The sequence below is a fragment of the Cavia porcellus genome, unplaced genomic scaffold (genome assembly GCF_034190915.1).
Source record: "Cavia porcellus strain 051 isolate PalLab524CR breed Dunkin Hartley unplaced genomic scaffold, mCavPor4.1 scaffold_31, whole genome shotgun sequence".
Taxonomy (NCBI): Eukaryota; Metazoa; Chordata; class Mammalia; order Rodentia; family Caviidae; genus Cavia; species Cavia porcellus.
In genome coordinates this window covers 45,611,273-45,633,115 of record NW_026947514.1, presented here as the reverse complement: position 1 = coordinate 45,633,115, position 21,843 = coordinate 45,611,273, and the positions used below count along the sequence as shown (strand labels likewise).

The following is a 21,843-nucleotide window of genomic DNA, read 5'->3' as shown; positions in this document are numbered from 1 at the left end:
ATCTTGGCAAAAATAGATACATAATAAACTTGTAATATTTTCTCTTTTATTCTTAGAGCTACAACAGTAAATTACATGATGATTTTTTATTTGACAATAGGATGATATTTTCACAAGGACAAGCAGTAAATAATAAGAAATAATCTTCTAATATAACCAAGCATGACAGTAGTTTACAGTTAATGTGACAGAGTATTCTTTGAAATATATCTCATGGATTTGTACGTAACTGTCTTTGGGGCTCTCACATGAGAAACTGCTTCAAATAAAATGTTCCCAAGGAACAAGAAAATGATAATAAAGTAAATAACTAATTTATGAACTACTTTGAGGTAATGAATTACATCTTTAGCTAACAAATTTGCCATGGTGTTAATTGATAGCAAACCATCTGAAATGAATCTCCTGTTTTACAGTTATATCATTTTTTGAGGGTACAATATAGGATGAGATGGTCAAGTCTTCAGCTTCATCCAGGAGAATGTAATGAACAGCACACAGAAGGACTCTGCTTTTAGGCTGGGCAATTCACCTGAAGTTTTTTCAGTGGAGTTCCAGAGATATAGCCACAGGGTTTCACAAGCAATACATCATTAATGTTTTCTCAGTCTCAAATTTCCCATCTCTAAAATGTCGAAAAGTCCTTTGTTAACTAGGGAAGGGTATTGTTAGTGAGCTGCCCAAGTTTGAGAACCTGAGATCCAGAATAATGAAGGTCCTCATGCATGTTGGGGAAGATGTGTCTTCTACAGCTTAGGCCTCCTGGGAGTGTGCGAGGAACACTCTAAACACACACAGCCGTAGCTTTATGGTTATCAGTGTACCAGCTAAATAATCAGGCAGTGACAAAAATACCCTCTTTCTGTGTTTCTCTATGTCTTTGTCTCTCTCACACGTACACACACACTTCTAAATTTTTTGTTTTAATCTTGAAGAAAGGAGGAGAGAATTCACTTGTCATAGAACAATCTGAAAAGAAGTAAACTCTTGTTTTCATCTTTTGCTGCTTCTGTAGCAGATGATGGACTAAGGTACTGAGCACACTAAAAGTGGCCAAATCTATTGTCCATAGGTTGAACAATGGAAATAGCATGTAATCAGTACATTTGTAAAGGAAAGTAACTAAGGAGTCAAAAAAGTATAGGTGAGGAAAAACAACCATTCAGTTTTAAAATCATTTCAGGATCGTTCCAAAAGATGTATGAAAAGTTGATTCATATAGTTAAGTCTTCTTAAAGTTAATTTTATCCTATAAAAATAGATTTTTCTGATATTCCATAGACAAAACTTTGATAGACTCAAATTTTTATTTTTAGTTCACTTACATGTGCTGTCAGCTACTGGCTAGAAAAACTAATTTTGGTGCTATTGGCTTCAAATGTTTAATTTGTTCGGTTTTTATGAATATTTTCAGTGCTTTTTTTTTTTTTTTTTTTTTTTGTATTGGGGATTGAACTCTGACTTTGTGCTTGCCAGGCAGGTGCTTGTGCCACTGAGCTAAATCCCCAGCCTCATAGTGCACATAATCTCTGACGTAATTACAAAAGGCAGTAGCAAAATTGAACAGTATAACGGAGTCTAAAATAAAATGATTCTTTGATATCTTAAATGTAGACACTACTTCTTACTACATATCTAATCATCTCATCTTAGAAAGCCCGGAGCAGGATGACATGAATCCATACGTGAGTAGTTCTTCTGTGAATGCCTTGTTATACCCACAGAGAAGCATAATTAGAACTGCATATAAACCTTGTATTTACTGATAAGGATAATTGAACATGGAGCACTTCAATGAAAATTTCAACATACAGAGAAGTTACTTTATCCCACAGTTTATTTAAAGTTAATGGTGCACATATTTGCAATAAATATCTTTATGATTTCTAGCAGCTGTTTATATTTTCTGCAAGATATTTTATGACTGAAGACACAGTATTCTGTTGTCCTGCACCTCACACACTGCTATGTGTATACAGGATGTGGGTATTTAATAAATACTATTTGATGATAAGATTTAATTTAGACATGGCATTTTATGAATTCATGTGACTCACACACCTCACAGATGCACTTGGGTTTTGATTTTGTAAAAGTTAAGGAGCCAACTTGGCAACTTAAAATGCAGTGTTGCACAGTTTGGACTGGCCAGTTTAGCAGCCTCTTTTGCTTGCTGTTAGGCTGCATCATTTGGGGTTCCACCTGTTGATGACCCCAGTTGTGATCTGAGGTTTTCATTGATTCCACAGCTCCCTTCTCAAAGCCAAATATTTTTCAAACATGAGGCCAAAACGTCAACATGAGAATGACAAGGTAAATAGGTTATTGTAAATACATCACAGCTATTAAATCATTCAAAATACAGATTGTGTTGATGGTGGATTACTTTGCTATAGGAAGGAAAGCTGAGTTCTTATACAATTTTTAAAGAAAATACTCAAGACTGGCAAAACCTTCAGGGAAAAGAGCATAAAAAGTTAATAAAATTTATTCATTTTAATTGTTAAATACCTGTAGTTGATCTGATCGATACTAATTTCAACTTTATGAAGCTAAACAATGCAAAGATATGTGCATATTACACAACAAACATAAATCTTAATTATAACATAAGATTCTTAATCATAGGTGGTAAATTGCGGGAAAGAACCATATAAATGAGTAGAGTTTATGAATATTGAACTGACCTTACTAACTTACTGAAAACCAGATGCATTTCCAAAGCCCAAACATCTAAACAAAATGAAACCAGGCATTAATCTTTAAAGCTCCACATTCCATATTGTTTTGACTTCAGGTTTGCCTGTTTATTGGGTTCCTGTATATAATGCCCTCTACCTGGGACAGAATCCCCCCCCTTTTTTTTTAATTTAAGGAGAAAAAGAAAAAAAATAGAAAAAGGGTACAAGTTATACAGAATTTCAGAAAGCATAAACAGTAGGAAATCATTAGTTAATAGATTGCATATTGTTATCTTAGAAATAGTTGTTCAAGTTACAAAATTAAAGCATATAAAGTGGACTTTCAAATAAGAATCCCTTTTTCTTAAAAGGCAGACTTTCCCATGGCTTTCTTTATTCCATATTCTCTGTGTATGGGGAGTGGAGTTTCGTAGTTCCTCCTTTTTGTTGTTCTGTTCCTCCATGGAAGCACCAGCTCCCTCCCCTGTATTCCCAGGGAACTTTCTCCCCACTTTGTCTTTGGTTGTTTGCCTTCCCTCACAGCTGTGGCCAGTGATTTACAAACTGCTGGAGGACAGCTGGGCTGTCTCACCTTGGAGTCCCAGATTGTGCTGGGTCAGACCCCTTCCCAAAATCAACACAGCAAATCCTACAGACCTTTCCCTCAGAAAACAGCAAAAGGTGCCCAGTGTTGTCAGAGACTGCATAGACGTTTAGGAAAAGAAAAGTAATCTTTTGTTACCTTAGTTCTGTGTTAAATCTTAATGCAAAACAAAATCTGTGTGGCAGATCTTAAAAGATTGCATTTCAGTGTTACAACATCTAAATTTCATTTATTGTGGGACCAGTTCTTCAAGGAAAAAGGCTTGCTCTTTAGGGTTCCCAGCACAGTTCATCAGTTATTCTGAAACTGTAGAAGCAAAACAACTGATTGGTGGGGAACGAGTCAATGAAAAATGTGTTTCATTTCTAATGGAGCTTGGCAGTAAATTTTTTCATATTCATCATCCTGTTATACAATAAGTACATTAAACCTCATAAATGCTTGCTGTGCATTGATGCTGACTTTATCCAAGTGTTAAATCAAAACAATTGTCTAAAGTGCATATTATATTAATGTTTTGAAAAAAATACCCTCATATTACCTCATACACTTCTAAAAGGTTTCCATCTATTATCATTTTCATTTACATTTGTAGATACCCTAGAGAACACTTTTCTTTGTTTTGGTAATGAATGCTTTAAAAAAAAGTCAAACAGTATAAACTTGGTTATTGTTTTAAAACCCAACAATCAGATTTTAAGTTCTGTAGCTAGTCAGGATGATTGACTTACCTTGGTTGGTCCAGATATTCCTAATTTGAACACTGAAAATCTATGTCCTAGATAATCTTTTAGTCCTGTACAAACTAAAATAATTAATCATCCTAGAAATGGAACATCTTATTCAAGTCACTTACTTTCCCCGATTGATAATAATGCCCGTATAGGGTTGTTATGGAGCTTAAATGAGTTATTGTGTATACTGTGGTTAGCAGGCTGTTTACCACATAAGGAAGCTAGAGAAATCCAGTTCTTGTCTCCCTACTGTCAACTAGTAGAACTGTTTGTTGTTTTGGCAGTGAGACAAACGGAAGGACAGGAACAGAACCAGATGAGCATATTAGTCAAGGTGCTTGCTTAGAACTTGCTTAGTCACCCAGGGCTAAGACTCCTCCTTCTATCACTAGTTCATTCACAGTGTAGAAAGTGGGGGAGAAATGAGGGTGCAGAGGGTGTCTAGCCATATAAACCCAATCAGAACTCTGTGGCAACAACAGATGAAGTCAAAAAAGCCCTAGGAGGTGTAGGGCCACATATCAGTTCCCTGTCTGACTGAAGGAAGGGCATAACTGAGAGCCTCAGTCCTGATCCTAGATTGTTTTCATATTGTGGGAAGAGTTATCTTGAAATTCACAGTGACTGTCAGGTCTGTCCTTGTGTCAGCAAAGGAAATTATGTCAAGATAAAGTCTTTCATAGGGAAAATTTTTTTCCAACATTTGGTGTGTTGCACTTTGTAAACTTCCCAACTCAATGCAATGTATTAAACTCACTAACTGCTAACTACTGTGTCAGGGATACAGAAATAAGACTGTTTTTACCCTTAAGTATCTTCTAGAATAATTTCAAAGTGGACAACTGGCTATTCAAAATCATCTAATGCTGGCTGGTTAACCAGTGTGTAGCCTTTTCAAATAAAGCCAGACACCATGTAGAAGTTAATTCTGGTAAAGGTCCTATCTGTGGAGGACCACTAGGATATTCCTCCCTGAAATAAGACCATTTGTCTCCATTTTGGCTAAACCTTGCCCTAATTCCATGCATTGGTATATACAGAGCTAGCTAGGAAAATGCTCTACCCCCTCAGTTGGCTTTAAGCAATGCAGTGGGTCTAGCTGAGGTGCTGATGTGTTGCCTTTAGAGCAAGCAACAGGTCAGTGATGCCCTGACTGTAGCTCCCAAATACTAAGCATGAGGCCAAGAGATGCCATGCTGTCGACCTGGATTGAGCCTCAAAAAAGATGCCCTGATGTCAGGAAGGTCAGACGTCAAAGCTGAGGTAACCAACCAAAAACACAAGATACTTCCTCAAACTGTGCTGTGTAGATTCCTCCAAACTTACAGGCCATCAGTTAGCAGAATCCCGTATTCTTTCAGCATACCTCTCTCTGCATATTGCACAGGTACCATTATGTCTGCTACCTAGCCCAGCTTATAGTACACACGTACTTCCTGCCGTTGTCACAGTCACTCAACCCTGAGCTACTCCCCTCTTCACAAATTAATACAATCTGAGTTTGGCCCTGGTTCATGGCCTTTATTCCAGTTAGCTACTGTTCCAAATAGACTTAGTACCCCCTTAGCTCCCTACAACTACAGATCTGTCCTTGTCTCTTTATTCTTACTGTGAGTTGCACTGGAAGTGGTAGATTATAATTTACTTATTAGAATTCCAATAACTTTCTCTTGAGATTACAAGTATAAATTCCTCCTGACCACAACAAGGTCCAGATGGCCCTCTATGCTGTCCTTGGATTTTTACACAGGTGGACAATACTTGTGCCCCAGCCCATAGTAGGGATAAGAAGAATAGAGCAATTGAAACATAAAGAGGGAGAGGATTAGAAGGTGACACTGCAGGGAAACGACAAGCTGCACATTGTTGGTTACTTTCAGATTGTTTCCTTCATCAGCCGTGTCCGATGTTTATAACCCTCATGGGAACTTGGTGCATGTACATAGCACATCTTCCCTTTGTCCTCCCTTTCCCTCCCTCCTTCCTCTGTCCATCTCTTGATCCTCTTCCTTAGAATTGTGCATGTACATAATTCATCCTGATTCCTGCCTTGCATCCCCTTCCATCTCCACCAACAACTTTTGATCCCCTTCCCCTGTAAGAACTCTCTCTGCCCCTATTTCCTGATTTCTCTGCGGCTGTGCTGTAATTCAGAAGCAACACATGCCACTGCTGTTCACATCTCAGTCATGTGTCACCAGCAAAGGGAAGTAAGGAAGTGTGTTCTGAAGCTGAATAGTCATATGTTACAATCCCTTGACGAAAGAGGCAGGAGGCTATGGAAGGATGACAGGGTTGACACGAAGGGTCAGTCAGCAGCCTCTGTGATGCTTGCAAGGTTGTGTTCTTGTTTGTTTGGTGTTATTTCTGTCCCCCATGAGTCTAAAGTCTCCCCATCTCGTTCACTGCTATATCCCTGGAACCTTCTATAAGTCCCTAATCAACTGTGTCTACTGATATGTTGAATGAATGAGGTTAAGTAGTGCAACACTAAAAACTAGGAAGCTTATATGATCGCGATAGGCTTGTCTTCACGTTTCTCATGGTGTTGGTCAACATTGACTTTGGAATTTCCACTGATTTACTGGTAGCATGACTGAGACTAGTGACTTAAAAGCACATACTTAACAAGTACAACTTCCTGTCATGTCTTCTCATCAGCAAGAAAAGATTCACATATAGAACCTATAAATATATTAAGAATACAATTGAGGTAAGGTTGGAGCTCAGTGGTAGGACACTTGCCTACTGTGTTCAAGGCCCTGGGATCAATCCCCAGTGCCACAGTGGATAAATCAGTGATGTGAACAAAAACAAGATATTAAAAATTTTTTTAAAAAGAAATAAAATTGACACTTATCTTGTCATTTAAAGAAGTCTGAAACATTTTGAATTGAAGAATAATTTAAATAGTGTCATTTAAATTCCTCTGTAGTCATCTAACAAAATGTGACAAGCAGCTAATAGGGAACTGCACAGCTGTTTTAATTATTCTCAAAATACAAGAATATCTAATCAACTTCCAAATAAACAGAAAATAACATCTTAAATAATGTATATGAGTTGGAGGTGAAAATAGTAAGTGCAAAGGTAAAACAAAAATATACATCAACACTGACCTATTTTTACAGTTAGGAAAAGAAAAATTGATTCTGCTTTCCTTCCAACTGCACTTTTTCTGAATTATTTATTTTGAAGATGACTCTGCATTGAGGTTAAATTCCAACTAATTGTTGAGTAAATTCAAAACACCCCTAAGTGAACTAGATTTTGCTCATGGCCCAGTCTTTCAATCAGTCCTTGCCCGGGACAAAGCACAGTCTGTAGAAGTCATGATGAGAGGACCACAAACATCAGATGCAGGGGATAATGCCCTGCAGGTTATTTTTAGGAACTTTTAAAACCGTAAGAATTTAATACTCATATCGAATTATTGACATAGTAACCAGGTGCTGTTTCCTTTCCAGGACATGTTGGGTTTTTGCTTCTCCTTTCATTGTATGAACTCTTACAGAAAAAAGAAATACAATATCATTATTTTTATGTCGGCTGCATATCAGGTGATGCAGAGTGGGAAGAGCTGAGGCTGGCAGGCAGATGAAATAGGAAGCAAGCACAGTAATCCCAGTGAAAGGCAAGAAGGATTAGCTGGGGAGGTAGCCATGGACGTGAAGGAAGGGAGAGAGGCATATGAAAGGAATTGCGGGTAATTGATACTGTAGGACTTTGTGAAAGTGGCAAAACTGGAGACAGTAAAAGGACAGAGGCAAGACAGATGAATAGGCAAAGCACAGAGGAGGGGTTTTGAGGGCCTCTGAACGATACTGTAATGGTGGACACATCATTGTATGTCTATCCACATCTGTGGGGCATACAGTGCTAAGAGTGAATCCTAATGTAAACCGTGGACTTCGGGTGACAATGATAATTGATAATGAGGATGGTCAGTTCAGGCTGCTATCACAAAAGACCGTAAATTATATAGTTTATAAACTACAAACATTTCATTCTTACAGTTGTGAAACCCAAATTCAGTCTGGTGAGAGCCCACCACTCTGTGGTTCCAAGATGACACCTTCTCTTTGTGTCCTCACATGGTGGGAGAGGAAAATGAGCTCCCTTGGACCTGTTTTTATGAAGATGCTAATCCCAATCATGGAGTTTTTCTTGCATGACTTAATTACCTCCTGAGGGTCCCCCCTTCAAATACTATAACCTTGGGGGTCATAATTTCAATATATGAGGTGGGGGGAGCACCAACATTCAGAGTACAACAGCAATGCTCAGGCAAGAGGTATATGGGAAATCTCAGTACCTTTCTCTCAGTGTTGTGAAACTAAACATGCCTTGGAATATTTAACAAATGTTATGTTGAGGAAGTGCTATTAATGAGCATACAGACTTGTAATACTTTTTGTTACTGCCCATATTGTACATAGCACTAAGGAAATGTGGCCAAGAACCATTTTTTTCTTTTGAAATCAGAGATCAAATCTCTATTCAATGAGTGGTAAATAAAAAGATGTCTTGGTGTAGCCCTTGTTTCATGCCATGGGTAATTCTTCACTTGGTGAAGGTTAACTCAGAGCTTGGTCGATATTGAAAACATTAAGAGCAGATTTCATTTAAGTTAGGCAGGTGAATTAGAAGGTATTCATGGTGGATGCATAACCGGATTTATAGAAACTGCTGAAATGTACATTTTAGATGAGTGAATTGATGCTGTGTGATTTATATATCATCACTAATCCTACTATTTAAAAAGCAATGAAAAGTCTATGTAGGTTATCAGGAACTGTTCTTAAGATTTAAATGAATTGTAAATAAGTATCTACCTCTATCTTCCTCTAAAAGGAAAAAAAAGATCACCCTAAGAAGGACACAAAATCACATTTCCATCTTTAGACAGCGGGTAAGAAGCAACAAAAAAGAAAAATAACAAACAAAATCCCTAAAATCAAAGACTCCTCGAGCCCATGAGAACACACCATCCTTTCTGCTCTGGGCTCTGTAGTGCTCTGCTTTGTGGGCCTGCAAGAACTCCCAAGGAAAACATGGACCAGATCCACCTGCTGGGCCATATTTTGCCTCTCTCAAAATCCTTTGCTAAAGGGAAAATTCTTCAGGCAGTGCAAACCTGGGTTGTCCACCAAAGGAAAAATAAAACTTGCAGAATCATTTTTTATTAAACATGAGTTTTGCTATCCCCAAAGCTCAGTATTATTCTGGCAGTGGAATTTTAAATAAATCAGTGAGTTGGGGAATGGAAAAGTAATCATTCATATTCATAGACCCCCAAGTGTGCACTGGGTTTGGTGGTATATGCCTGTAATCTCAGCACTCGGGATGCTGAGGCAGGAATATTGTTATAAATTTAAGACCAGCATGTGCTACAAAGTGAGCTCAAGGACAGCCTCGACTGCATAGTGAGACCTTGTCTCCAAAAGACCAATAAATAAACAAACAAATAAATAAACCCCAGGCATGTTGTCTGTTTTGGCTTGGAGTCTTTTGCTAGAGAATGCAGCCTTGTTTTTAAAATTTGTACCCTATTCATTCATCACGTAGAAAAAACCTGATGAATGAGTGCACCTGTGTTCTTCAGCACACATTTATCATATTAAACCACAGGATGCTCAATTCAAGAAAGAGAATGCTTTTTGATGACACAGAGGCCCCTGAGCCTGCCTGGCACATCCATCCCTCACCAAGGGCTCCACTGCTGTGGTGTGGCCCCCTTCTCCCAGCCTGTGACCATGCAGTGTTCAGGAAGGGGGAGCAGGACCCTCAGGGAAAGCACCTCTGCCTACCTTCTGTGCAGGCTGTGCCATCTGCCACTTGGGCAGTTTAAGGACAAAAGAGTCTCAGAAGGTGACTGCAGACTCACTTCTGGTCATTGGTTATGGTCTTCAGTCTTGAGTTTTAATATGTACCTCTTGACCCACCATTATTACAACTTTACTGTATTCTGCTTTCAAAAATACTTATCAGTTTGACAGGAATAGTGTTCCCTATATCACTAGTATTAGCTCTGTGCAAACAGTAGTGTTTTGCTTTACTTTTGCAGTTTCAGGGAGTAGGATAAGCCAAATGTTTTTCTATTAGAGCACTTCTACCTCTGTGCTCAGACAACTCTTTGTATAGTCACTCTTTCTTTTCAGGCATTCTCTCTATTTCCATTTCAGAGCCGTGAGAGAAATTTTACTGAGTTTTAGAGATATTATCATAAATCCTGATGCATGAGCCCGGGCCCTTTCCACAAAGCAGAGAGTTCATCTGTGGGCATGCACTGCTCATTCCTTTTCTGTTGATTATTGTGTTAGTCTCTTTTCCTGGGAGTAAATACCTTATACCTACAGTCTAAAGGAGGGCAGGTTTATTTTTTGGCTAACAGTGTCAGAGGTTTCAGTCTATGGTAATCCAGTCCAAGGCTGAGACATATGGGAAAGTTGCTCAACTTGTGGCATCCCAGGAACAAAAAGAGCTGGGGCAAAGTCCTAGAATAAGAGACCACGGACCAGACACAGGGCATCAAGGTCATGGTCCATGATGCACATCTGCCCCACCTCTTAATAGTCCATTTAGCTGCAAATTCATCAATGGGCCAACCAACCTATTGATGACTTTAGTACCCTCACAATCCAGTCATCTCTCCATGAGTCTCTGGGTCCAGTCAAGTTGATATTCAAGACTAGCAAGCACAATTATCTTGATGAATTTCAACTTTTCATGCTGCATGCATTCATATTTGCATTCATGACAGAATGTAGCCCATTTGCATCTCTGGAAAGTATTTCATGAACACCTACCTGTCATACAGCCATGCAGGCAGCCTCTGCCTGGCACTCTTGGGGACTTTAGCACCTAAAGCAGACCTTGGACAACAACACAGTTATAGATAAGCTATATTAAACCTCTTTCTGGGCCAAACTACACTGCTAACATGTTATTAGAATAAAAAAATAAATGAAGGGCCAAGTGAGAGTATGCTGTAAATGACTGCTATCCACTCTGCAAGATAAAGTCAATAATAAAATCAGCAGCTCTCTGATCAAGTGTGTGCTCTCAGGCAGAGATCTAAGTGTATTGTCTCAGTCCTCACACTCACCCTTAAAATGGGAACTAGTATTGCTCCCTTTTCAAAGTGAAATATAGCGAGGCTCTAAAAAGTTAACACCCAGAATCTCACAATTGATACTGACAGAGCTAGAATATAAGCTGTCTTAGCTTATATTAGGCCACCCATTTGAATGAATTCATTCTTTAAGGACAAGTCAGCATAAGAACTAGAATTTTAAGATTGAAGCTTTCCTTGGGAAAAGTCATATCATTTTCAGCAAGTCATCTCTGCCATCCCAGTCCTCAGCACTGCCAGAGAATTAAAAACAGAATAGAGCATAGTAGAATAAAATAAAATCAAACTCTTGCCTTTTATGAGATTATTGAATAAGTCCATGAGCTGTATGTCTGATCTATGAATGCAAAAGCCTGGGTTTATTACCACACGTGGCAACAGTAGTTTTCAGTTTACTTTTATCTTTCTTCCTTTGACTAGAAATAGTCACCTTTGGATGCTTCAATTTTTATTGTAAGTACTTTCCTGAAAATTAAAATTTTGAAAGTCAATACCACTTTAAACACATGCAGGTAAGTGAGTACCCTCCATGTTTGACCACAAGGGCATCTGCAGATCCACACATTGACTCTTGATGTACATGGACTTCTGGATGACCCAGGAGGCATCCAGATAAAATGTGGAGGGCAGATGTTCAAAAGGAGCTTTTTGTATGTATGTATGTATTTCTAGTCTGTATATAAGTGAAGCACATTGATCCAGTGGATTTGTAACTAACAATATTATAATATTGCTTCTTACCTGTGGCAGCTGACTTGTGCCCTCTGCCTTTAGTCCCCGCATCTGCCAGCACTGTAGGAAATACTGACAAGAATTAATTGGGTTCCCTGAACCTTAAAGCTGAGCTCTAATTCTCAGTCCCAGTAATCCCCACTGGACACTGCTCTTATGTAATGTGCTGTCCAGAAGGACTTTCTGTTTACAGGAGTTTTATCTTATAGGCACCAAATAATACTTACACATTTTCAAATTCAGTAAATTAGAATCTTGATCATTTTTCAGGGTTTTCAGCTCAATCTAAGAAAATAAAGCATGATTAAGGTCAACATATTTGGACTATGTATTGTTTTCATGATTCTGATATGATTCTATCTAAAATGTGTTAAAACACAAAAGGATAAGAAATATAAACAGTTTTGACCATCATCCTGAAAGACATTTTCAAGTGCTGTAATCTCAAAATGACATCCCAAAAGATTAAACTCCAAAAAAATAAAACCCAAAAATATGATTCTGAAAAATTTAATAAAAATCCCTTGAGACATTTACTTATATTTTTAGAATGTAATGGCTCTGGCTCCACCACTTCTGCCTGTGAGATCCTAGGTGAGTTATTTAATTTCTCTGTTTCCTAGTTTTCTCATCTTTAAAACAAATCTATCAATAGTAACCAGCCTTTTAGGGTTGTTTCAGTGAATGAAAGAGTCACTATAAGTGACTATACATCACAGTTGGAACTATGTCTGACATACTATACCCTCCAACACTGGCTATTGTTATTATTGTTTCTACTAGTAACTTGATTACTCTAGAGGAGTTGGTGCCTTGGTCTTACATATTCTTCAGGTGTCTTAAGGGTTTCTATATTGTGCATGCTGTGTGTGTGTGTGTGTGTGTGTGTGTGTGTGTGTGTGTATTTGTGTGTGTGTTTATGCATTCATGTGACATGTAGTCGAGAGCATGGGTCTTTATGTAACATCCCCCTTCTTGGCATATAGTAAATCCTCAGTAAGTGCTGGTTTTCTTCCCCTCTGGTAGTACTTTGTAGCAAAAAATAAATAATGGTGGCCTTTCTTTTTCTGCACACTGTCAGTGCAGGTTTTGGCTGCAGCAAAGGCCAGGTGAAACGTTCTATAAATTAAAACTTGGAAGCTTGTTTTGCCCATAGCACCACCAGTAGAATCGGGTAATTCCTAGTGAGATATTTTGAATATCTCTAGATGGCAAAAAATTAGCAGTAGGGGAATGAACTTGGAGGGAAACAAAATGAAGGGGGAAACAAACCAATGGGAAGACTCACCATTGAGATGATGCCACTTTGGTAAGTGGCTTTAAATTAGGAGTCTTTTCTTTCCTGCGGATCTTAAACAAGAAAATGGATGGGATCTTAAACAAGAAAAAGATTAGATTTTATATTTATATCTTTTGGTGTATTCTTGAGTTTTTAAAAAATTGTTTTTGGAGAGGTTTATGCTCAATCCATTTTATATTTCAGTGCCAATAAAATGTAGAAAGACTTCAAAAAAAAAAAAAAAAAAGAAAATGGATGGGGTTAGTCTAAAAGGAGCAGGAGTCCATGAGTGAACAGGCAACCATAGCATCTCTTGAGGCTTCTCTCAGCTCTACAATTCTCCAAGAGCAGCCCTTCCCAGCTATTGCTACATTTACACACCTTGTTAGCCTACATTTCCATCTCTGCCTAAAAGCCATTAAGACTTAAATACAAAGAGAGTTTCTTTTTAATGATACAAAATCGAAGTAAGTCACTAAATATGGAGGTAGTAGATGTTGAAAATCAACTTTCTAGTCCCCTTGGATCTGTCCCCAGCGTATCTGGTAGCTTATGTAAGCCACTGAGGCCTGCTACTAGGAAAGCACCAGAGCTGTAGAATCTTGGGGAATGAAGAGAAATTGGCATACCATGCTTCAAATGCACTTTGAGGTCGGGGGGGGGGGGCTGTGCCCCCAAAAGGCATGGGTGGCTGGTGGGTTAGGCAGGAGAAAGACCTAGAGCCAGGTGCCCACTCACGGTCTGCTGCTGTTTGATTGACAGGTGTGGCAGCTCTCTCTGGTGGCCCCTCCTTTTCAACAACACAGAAAGATGGAGAAGGAGCGTGTTACACATCTCTGATTTCCGATGTCTGTTACCCACCTGCAGAGGAGTCTACCTATTTCACTGGGATTCTTCAGAGGGAAAATGGTCACATCACTACTTCTGAGAGCTCTAGGGAGTTAGGGATCCCCGGACGTCTCATACCAGATGTGCCTGGGGTAGAGCCGCATGATTTATTTAGTTCTGATTCTAGAATAGAGATGACTCCTGCAGGGTCTACCGAAGTGGACAAGATCCTAGCTGACCCTCTGAGCCAGATGAAAGCAGAAGCCTGTAAATACATTGATATAACAAGGCCAGAGGAGGCAAAATGTAAGGAGCAGCATCGCCCTGAGTTGGAGAATAAAGACTTGGACTTTAAGAGTGAGGACACTGAAATCTCAGCAAAAGCAGATGTCCCTGAACCTGACAAACCTGCTCCTGTGGAGGGGAAAATCATTAAGGACCACTTGTTTGAAGAATCCACCTTTGCTCCTTACGTAGATGATCTCTCTGAGGTGCAGCACAGTGCTCCTCTAGTCACAGCCCCCGTCAAAATCATGCTGACTGAGATTGAGCCTGCTGTCGTGACTGCTGTCCAAGATGATAAGACCCCAGAGAAGCATGACATCTATCTGAAGCCAAGCCCTGACACAGTCCCTACTGTAACTGTCTCAGAGCCTGAAGATGACAGCCCAGGATCTGTCAGTCCCCCATCTTCTGGAACAGGTAAAGGTGCTGGGTTCCCTGCCCTGGGAGGACCCTTGTGGAACTCAGAACTCTGAAGCACTTATAAGGAGTGGAGACTTGTGTTCAGGGTGCTTGACTTGAAAGGCCCCTCTGCTTCATGAGCATGTCACCTTTTCAGGTCTGTGACCATTGTAGAAAGGTTGTATCCAAGATTGCCCCAGAAGTCCTATCAGGTTGTCCTTGAAAAATGTTTGTTTCTCCATTTGAGCAGGAGGCAGACATTAACACCCCTATGTGTGGTGCTGTCTGCTTCTAGGTTAGCTTTCTTCCCAGCCTGCTAACCTGGCATCCTGGCATTGGCATGGGCAGTGTGCCTGGCAGGGATGTCTTGGCAGGCCACACTGGCCAACTTCTAAGTCTGTCCATGAGGAGGAGGGAAAGATGACAAGAGACCTCCTCCACAGGGACTGTTTCCTCCTGCTCCCCAGTTTCAGCACTGTTACTCTCATTTCACTAGTTCATTGAAGTTGTGCCCACAGTTTCAGCTTTGAAATGAAAAAAATATTTTGGCTAGAACACAAAAAATCAAATTCATGAGCCTGTGATCATTTCCTGTTTGGATACTGTACTGTGACTGAAGGCAGGGTGGTAAGCCACACTGAGACACAAAGGGGGCCTCCTTCACCCAGGGAAAAGCCCCAGGTCACCCTATACTACCCCAGTCCATACACCTGTGACCGATGCATCTCCCCTCAAGCTGCTGGGGGACCAAGAGGCTCTTCCCCACCCTGAGCCGCCACATTAGAGCCACACTTGAAAAAGCCCCAGTGAGCATCTTTTGCTGGGGTGGAACCAAGAGGAGGAGGCATCGCTCTGAGCCCCGCACTACAGTTTGAATCCAGGCATTAGAACAGAGCAGACGGACTGAAAGACACCTGCTTCTTCCCCAGAGATTCAGCATTAATTCCTCACCTTCCTAGCACCTCTTTAGACTCAGTTTTAAAGCTCCTCCTGGAACTGCACCAACTCTCAACTTCTAGATTCCTTCATTTGCTCAGAGCTTTTTTAGGCCAGGTACTCTCCAGGCCCCTATGCACTCCCTCTAGTGAAACAGACAGCCAGTCAAGAAAACAGCACCACTCCAGTGCCACTGTGTCCCAAGAGATGCAAAGAGAGTGCTGAGGTTGGTTCTCAAAGGAGCAGGTAGAAGAAATCAGGGGCTCAAACCTAGGAGGTGCAAACACAGTCACTGCACATAAGAGGGGAAGGGAGATTGCAGTTGTTGTGACAGGGAAGGAAACTGAGGCTCTGGGTAGATTAGATGTGACCTGTGCAGCTGTAGTAGGACCCTTGTGCTCTTTCTGGCAGTGCAGAATGAGGTTCTTCTATTACTGCATGGCAGGAAGATACCTGATGCACTGAAGATGCACGTTGTGTGTGTACTCTGTGCTTTTCAGAGCTCTGGCAGGGTCTGTGCGTCAGTTGTCAGGACACTGGAGTGGTCTGGCTCAGAGAGGACCCCTCATGTGGCCTCCATGCTTTCTAGGAGAGTCACAGCCCACACAGTTTATGACAAAGTCTTGGCACAGGGCACAAAAGTTATTAGAGGATGCTTTTCCTTTTCTTTTTTTCTTCGTTGTTGTTGTTTTTGTTTTTAAATAGTCAAGGCTCACTGGAGTTCTGGAGCAGCTTCAACACAACACAAAGACACAGCTGACTCACATAATCATGGAGGGCTTCTTTTCTCCTTTTTCCCTCCTTCTCACCTTCTGTCCATCTCTTTCTCTCTCTGTCTGTCTCTCTCTCTGTCTCTCTTTCTTTCTTCCTGGAACCATAAGTGAACCCAGATTCTCTACCACTGAACCCCACCCCCAAGTCCTTGTTTATTTTTCTGTTTTGAGAGTAGGGTCTGGCTAAGCTGCCCAGGCAGAACTTAAACTTGCAATCCTCTTGCCTCAGCCTCCTAAGAATCTGGCAGATCTGGGTGTTTTTATGATCTTGGGTTGTCCACTTGACAATATGAAGTGGGAGCAGTGATTTTTTTTTGCTGCGATTACATCAAATAAACTCTAATCAAAAAAATTCTAATCAAGATTAATTCAAGAAAGACTCCTTGACTCAAAACACAGTTCTCCTACCTAGCTTCTCCCTCCACACACCCTACCCAAAACACCTGAGTCTTAAAACAATAGATAAGAATGAAATGTGAGACCTGTCTCCTCATTCTTCTTATCCCAAAAGAGGTGCCCTACCTTCCCCATCTTCTTGTGAGCCTTGGCATTGTGGACTTCTCTGCCCGTAGACAGAGGACACAACAGCTTTACATCCCTTCACTGTTTCCAGTGCCAACAGATAAAACTGACATCAAAGGTTATGTGCAATTTTATAGAAACAGAGGAAAGAAGAGCATCTGAAGCAAAGTGAGTTCAGTTTATTGTTTGATAAGGAAATTGTCAATTGTAGAATATATACTAAAAGAAATTATAATTGTAAATGGTTTTAGCCATTGACCTTGAACTTTAACAAGTAGTCTAATTTATTTCCCTCAGTTCTGATAGATTATTCTGTTTTGTAGTATTCATCAACATACTATTTGCATCTTAACAAACAATATACCCTGGGATATAGAAGTGACTGGAAGTTTCTTATCAGCAAAGATCCGTCAAAAAATGTGAAGCATTTTAGGAAATTGTGGTCCATCTTCTGCTGCCCCAGATCATTGACCCATCAGTTGTATCTGACGCAAACACCAAGAAGCATATTTTAGTGCTACAGAATGTTTGAGGTGTTAGCTCAAAAACGGTGATCATTAGGAGGTCATTATTAAACCTTAGCTTCCCAAAATAAGAAGGGAGTAATAAAAAGCAAATAAATTAAAGCCCTTTAAAGACTACTCTTACTATATCCTTCCATGAAGATTCTATATTCTGTCACTGATTTTGAAAATCTATTCTTTATTTAAAAAAAATTCATATTATCAGACAAATGTGAAGCCCCAAGGACTTTGCCATGTATCTGATGCAAAAGGTCCCTGCCCTCACTGAGCTTACCTGCTCATCAGAAGCAACAGGTAATCAAAAGTAAATGCATTAGTAAATAGTGTGATTTCACAAAGTGTCACTACCATAGAGAGAGAGGACTGGGTATCCCCAGGGATGGCCCTCTGAGGAGACCCATGATCTGAGATCTGAACAAGGAGAAAAGCCCACAATTCAAAGAGAAGGGCTAAGGGGGACCTCAAGCCTGGGACAGCAAGTCTGCAGGGTGTGTTGTTTTGGAACTAAATGGACAAAGGTGCAAGAAGCAGGAGAGCGGCTGGGAGGTGGGCAGGGCCCGGATCTCCCGTGAAGAAGTTGGATCTTGTTCCAAATGCAAGGGGAAAGTGTTGAATGCTTCTGAGCTGGGAAATAATATCATCCATTCATCTATTTATCAATATCTAGTGGCCATTTACTTCATACCAGATATTCTTTCCTTGCTAAGGACACATGGTGAGTGACAGCAAAATCCCTGCCTGCGTGGAAATTTCATTCCAGTTGGAAAGATGTAAGACCCACATAAATAACCAGAATAAATATCAGGCAGTCATACTGCTTGTGGAGAAGAATAAAGATCCGTAACATGCAGGGGTGAAGGGTCAGTGCGGGAAGCAGGGAACCGAGCTGAGGGTGGAGCCATGGGATTGGTGTCTGAGCAAGCTCGGTAAGGTTTCCCCAAGCAACCAGGCAGAGGCCCAGAGCTGGGGACTTCCTGTGAGTGTGAGGAGCAGCTAGAAGCCCGGGTGGTCAGAACAGGAAAGGGTGGCAGGTTCAGATTAGGGTTTTCAAATGACCCTTCCGGATGTTGTATGGAAAAAATCGTTAGGAACAAATGTGGTTCCTAAATGGCATTATTGTTCACAGTTGGATGCTGGTGTCTGCCACTTTGTGAGACAGCCTTTCCTGTCCTTGCAGCACCATAATTATCAGCAGCAAACATGTCAGCCCTGAGGGATGATTCTGACCTCCTCGGTTTCCCTTTTCTATTTCATGATTTAATTGCTGTGTTAGTCTTAAATAGCCATTACGTTAGCTATAGATCCATAAAGCTTTAAGCAAAGTTAAGAAACTTCATTCTAAACAGTTCCCTGATTTCTCCTAGCATTTCAGTAAACTTCTAGGTCCCATTAAGATTGAAGATCAATGCCTACAAGAGCTACTGAGTCACTTTTATCTCATCATAAGGACAGATTGCTTTTAAGGACATATATTTACTTGCCCAAGATGCAAATCATCAGACCCTTTTCTTCTGCACCTATACCTCTCTCCTCTCACACACTTGAGTCAACAAAGCAAGACCCTTGTGCTTTCTTTTCTGAATGCTCTCGCACAGCAATTCTTAACTGGAGGAAGGATCACTAGATAAAATATAAATATTTCATAGGACATACTTACACTAAAAACAAAATCAAACTCACTGTGTAGCCAAGTTTCAGATGTAAGTGGAGGCCTGCACTTTTATTTGCTTCGTCTCCACCCCTCACATGATGTGACTTAGAATCCTATGCAGACTTAAAAAGTGCAGATGCCTACATTCTGTCCCAACCTGTTTCGACCTAGTTGGAATTTCCAAGAGAGCTTTGAGCTACACATCTGTTCTAAGAACTTGAGGTCACATTCGCAAGAGCACAGTCTACAGAACACTTCCTGTGTGGCAGGTGCAGTTAAAAGTGCACTTTGACTGCCCTTCACCTTCGAGGCACTTCAGTCTAGGGTCAGGGAGAGTGAAGAGACATGTTAATAAATCATCTTGCAGACAAACTCAGAGCTGTCCATGGTTTGCAGTGAGCAGAATGAGGGAGCATCAGGTGGTCTCATGCAGAACACAGCGCCAGGCCAATTGTCACTGATAGTGGGCTGCCCTGCCACCTGCTCTCCTTAGATCTGAGCCCAAGACTTCCTGTGTGAGTGGAAAGATGAGTGCCACAGAAAGCATAAGCGCCATGCTTGTGGGCATATGGAGATCCAGCAGTGGGGTGGTGAAAGAAGCTAGTGAAGTGGAATCTGTGCACTTCTGTGTTGGAGCAGGAACAGTGAGAGACAGCAAGGCAGTGAGGAGAGGGGGCCAAGCTCTCAGGCCAGGGCTGAGGCCCGGCAGCTGCACCCTTGGCTGTGCAGGGTGAGCTAGCCCAGTGTGCTTGCATTGCTGGGAACATCTAGGAATGCTGGTGGTCAGGCACTGACCTGTGACCTAAAGTATGAGAAATGTCTTTTTGCTACTGCCCACAGTGAAAAAGTATATCACATGATTGTCCACAATAAGATTTTTTCCCCTCCTCACCTCTCCCCCGTGCCATGAGGCCTGCTCATCTTCTGACCTCCCAGCTTCTAGCTGTTGAATCCCCCTTGTTCACTGTATTACTACCTTGGCTCATGGTCTCTGCATGATCTTTAACATCCTTCCATTTCTCACTCATCTCATCAGATAGAACCTGCATGTATGATTTCTGTCTTCAGTCTCTCCTTCCCGTCCTGCGATCACCAAAACCCAAAATTGTGATAATTTCTCTCCTCAGCTATTGCAGTTGCCTCTTAATGGGTCCCCCTGTCTCTCCTGCTCTCCTGCCTGTGTGTTCCAGCTGTCCCTTGAGTTCATGGCTAGGCTGGGCCACATGGATAGTGAGTTAGAGGCCAACTTGGACCACGTAGCAAGATGCTACCTCAAGAAACAAAACAAAACAAAATCCCAAAATAAAAAATTTACACTACAGATCAAGGCAGGAGGACTGTGAGTTTGTGGCTAAGCTGGACCTAACGGATAGTGAGTTAGAGGTCAACGTGGACCATATGGTAAGATGCTACCTCAAGAAACAAAACAAAATACCAAAAGAAAAAATTTAAAGGTGGTTAAGATCAACAAGTTAGGAAGAAAATATGAAAAGGAGAAAGGAGAGTGTTTCAGAACCGAAGCAGGGAGGATGGCATGTCACATACAGCAGCTGAAAAACCACAGAAGATGAGAGAGAACTCAGGAGTTACCTGGAGGTTACCAGGGAACTGAGTCTAGCTTGAAATGCCCTATTCATTCAGATTCAGATAAATCCTCCAATCATGGTAGCTTAACATGAGTAAAACTGCTTCTCACACATGGTGTAATACAGAGTGGGCAGTTCCATAAATGCAGGCTCAGAGTGAAGTCTTCTACTTTTCTACTTTTTACTAAGATACATAATCCACAGATCATATAACTCACATATTTCAATGGTCTCTAAAATACTCACTTCATTCCTTTTTATGGCCAAATAATATTCCACTATAAAGGGTATACCACATTTTTTCACATTTTTTTTTTTTTTACCTATTGATTAGTTGAGGGACATTAGGTTGTTTCCACTTTTGGAAGCTATAGTGAAGAATACTATTATAAACATTCATATACAAAGGTTCCTGTGGACATACGAAACTCTGTGTCTAAATGTTTGAGGAACTGCCAGATTGTTTTTGAACAATTATACCATTTTTCCTTACCCCATGTGTATGGGGGTTTTGATGTCTCTACATCCTTTTTTTTTTTTTTTGTCTTTTTGAGTCTCGGATTTGTAACAGTCCTCCTGCTTCAGCTTCTTGATTACTGGTATTACAGATGTGTACCACCACGCCCAACTTCTCCACATCCTTGTTAACACAGTTATTTGACTTTTTGAATGTGGCCATCAAAATGGATATGAAATATTATCTCATTATGGTTTTGATTTGCATTTCCCTGGTGACTGATAATGCTGAGCATATTTTTATGTGCTTTTTGGCCATTTGTATGTGTTCTCTGGAGAACTGCCTATTCAAGTCCTTAATTCAATTTTTAACTGGGTTATCTTTTTTGTAATTTTTTGGGTACTTTTATTAGATATAAGTCCTTTATCTGAAATGAGATTTGCAGATTTTTTTCCCCCAATCCTGTGACTGCTGCTTTCATTTTCTTATAAAGGGCTTATTTAAGTCATTGATCCATCTGGACTAAAGTTTTACATATGAAGGCAAGGGCTTCCTGCTTCTCTATATGATTACCCAGCTCACTTTTCATTTCCTTCTCATTCTCCAAAATGTAACTGGCCCCATGTCAGACCCCACTTCCCTTTTAAACAAGATAGCATGATATAGTGAAGAACACAGAGAACAGAAATGTGTGAGTTCAAGTTCAAGCCCCATCAT

At 40.5% G+C, this 21,843-nt stretch overlaps 1 protein-coding gene across 6 annotated transcripts in view; it reads left to right on the top strand.

Annotated features, from left to right (window-relative positions):
* Positions 1-21,843, top strand: part of Rtn1 (reticulon 1) — a 294,963-nt gene that overhangs the window by 124,031 nt on the left and 149,089 nt on the right. For all 6 annotated transcript variants that reach the window (XM_063240875.1, XM_063240876.1, XM_063240872.1 and 3 more), the window contains exon 2: positions 13,928-14,695. In XM_063240875.1, the coding sequence (XP_063096945.1) occupies positions 14,188-14,695 (508 nt within the window). In that variant the 5' untranslated portion in view covers positions 13,928-14,187. The remainder of the gene's footprint in view (positions 1-13,927; positions 14,696-21,843) is intronic.